A 1,831-nucleotide genomic window follows, 5' to 3' on the forward strand; every position below is an offset into this window, starting at 1 on the left:
GAATACTACTCACTGGAGATTCTACCTTCCTCCAGGCCCTCTGGATCTAGGTTCCCTCTTGAAAGCTTGTAAGCCAGTCACTTCTTGCCTTTGTAGCCCTCTGCCCCCCTGTATATAGTTATTTTTTGGGGGTGGGTGGGTATGAGAGGAGCTGTTTCCTACTGTAAGGAAGCTAAACTTATATACATTTTATTTATCTTATGCATAATTTTATCTTATATTGTGCCTGTATCTACAATTTTTCCCAGGAAAGTACTTCTACATCATGAGTTTATCTGTATTGTTTCCTCTTAATTCAGAGCTTTGATATCACCAATGTGGTCAGAGACAAGAACATCATTGAGATATATTTCCAGTCAGCAGTGTTGTATGCAGCACAGCAGAGCAAAGATCATACTGGCTACCAGGTGCCCCCAGACTGCCCTCCGAGTGTGCAGAAGGGTGAATGCCATGTCAACTTTATTCGGAAGGTAATGGTCTCTGAAATGATGGAGCTTGATCTGTGAGAATTGGCTGTAATTGTATATAAAATGCTTTCTTGAAGACACCAATGGCATTTCAGAAGTTGGGCATTTCTTGCCTGCCCACCTCAGTGGGATTTGAAAATCTGAAATAAGAATCAAAAGATTATTTGAATTTTTGTGGAGAATCTTCACCTTTCTAGTTTTAATTTTTTCAGAAGCATGTTTCAGAACTTATGTAACATCAGAAAAAGAAGAAAAATATGCAACTGATGATATAACTATAAATTATTTGGTAACATATAGGTTTATCCAACTTTTCACCAGACTGGGGAGGTTCACATTCATTAGTGATTCTTATTACTAGGAAGCATAGTTACTATGATGTGTTCTCATATTTACTGCTAGGTTTTAATAAAATCCAATATAACAAATTTAATAAAATCCAATATTTTTCTCTTAGGTCTAAGTGATTTGGTTTTATTCTAATGCATGGTTGAAATAGTATCCTATCATGATATTTAATTTTACCAGCAAATGAATTTTTGGATTAATTGTGAATATTCTAAAGTGTCCCCCCCACCAGAATTCTTTAGGTAAGATGTCAGCTGATAAATTCTGATTATTTATGACAAGTTAAGTGGGACTCTTTTGATTGGAAGATCTTACTGTTAAATTATGCTTTCTAGTACCTGTATAGGAGTCCTGGTGTGGTGCTTTAGGATAAGAGCTAGGCCGCAAAATCGTTTGAATCACAAGGTCAGTGGTTCAAACTCATAAGCCATTACTTGGAAACAATATACAGGGTCACTATGAGTTGGAATGACTAGACAGCACTTAACAACAATAACAACGGCAGCAGTACCTATATAAGGAGCTCTGGTGGCACAATGGTTAAAGTACTTAATTGTTAATGAAAGGTTGGGGGTTCCAACCCACCCACCTGTAGCTTCATGGTAGAAAAGATCTAGAAATCTGCTCCAGTAAAGATTGTATCCTAGAAATCCCTATGGGAAAGTTCTACTCTGTCACATAAGCCTACCATGAGTCAGAATTGATGTGGTGGTCTGCAACAACAACCTATAGAAGAATGGTTAAAAAATAATTGACAAATGCTTGGATAGGCTGCAAACAACAACCTGTATAAGAATGGTTGTTGTGTACCACTTCATCAATTCTGACTCATGGTAGCCTTTTGAGACAGAGTGCTGTTGAGTTGTTGTTGTTAGGTGCCATTGAGTCAGTATCAACCCATAGCAACCTTAAGCACAGCAGAAAGAAACACTGCCCTATCCTGGGCCAACCTCATTACTGTTGTCACGCTTGAGTCTATCGATGCTGCCACTTGGCCAATCCATCTCCTTGGGGGT

The 1,831-nt window shown here is 38.3% G+C and overlaps 1 protein-coding gene across 1 annotated transcript in view; it reads left to right on the forward strand.

Moving 5' to 3' along the window:
• MANBA (mannosidase, beta A, lysosomal) overlaps nt 1-1,831 on the forward strand; it is a 224,978-nt gene that overhangs the window by 46,409 nt on the left and 176,738 nt on the right. Inside the window, exon 4 of the mRNA XM_006872718.1 lies at nt 300-470. Within this exon, the coding sequence (XP_006872780.1) occupies nt 300-470 (171 nt within the window). The remainder of the gene's footprint in view (nt 1-299; nt 471-1,831) is intronic.

This window comes from Chrysochloris asiatica, unplaced genomic scaffold (genome assembly GCF_000296735.1).
Source record: "Chrysochloris asiatica unplaced genomic scaffold, ChrAsi1.0 scaffold00211, whole genome shotgun sequence".
Lineage (NCBI taxonomy): Eukaryota > Metazoa > Chordata > Mammalia > Afrosoricida > Chrysochloridae > Chrysochloris > Chrysochloris asiatica.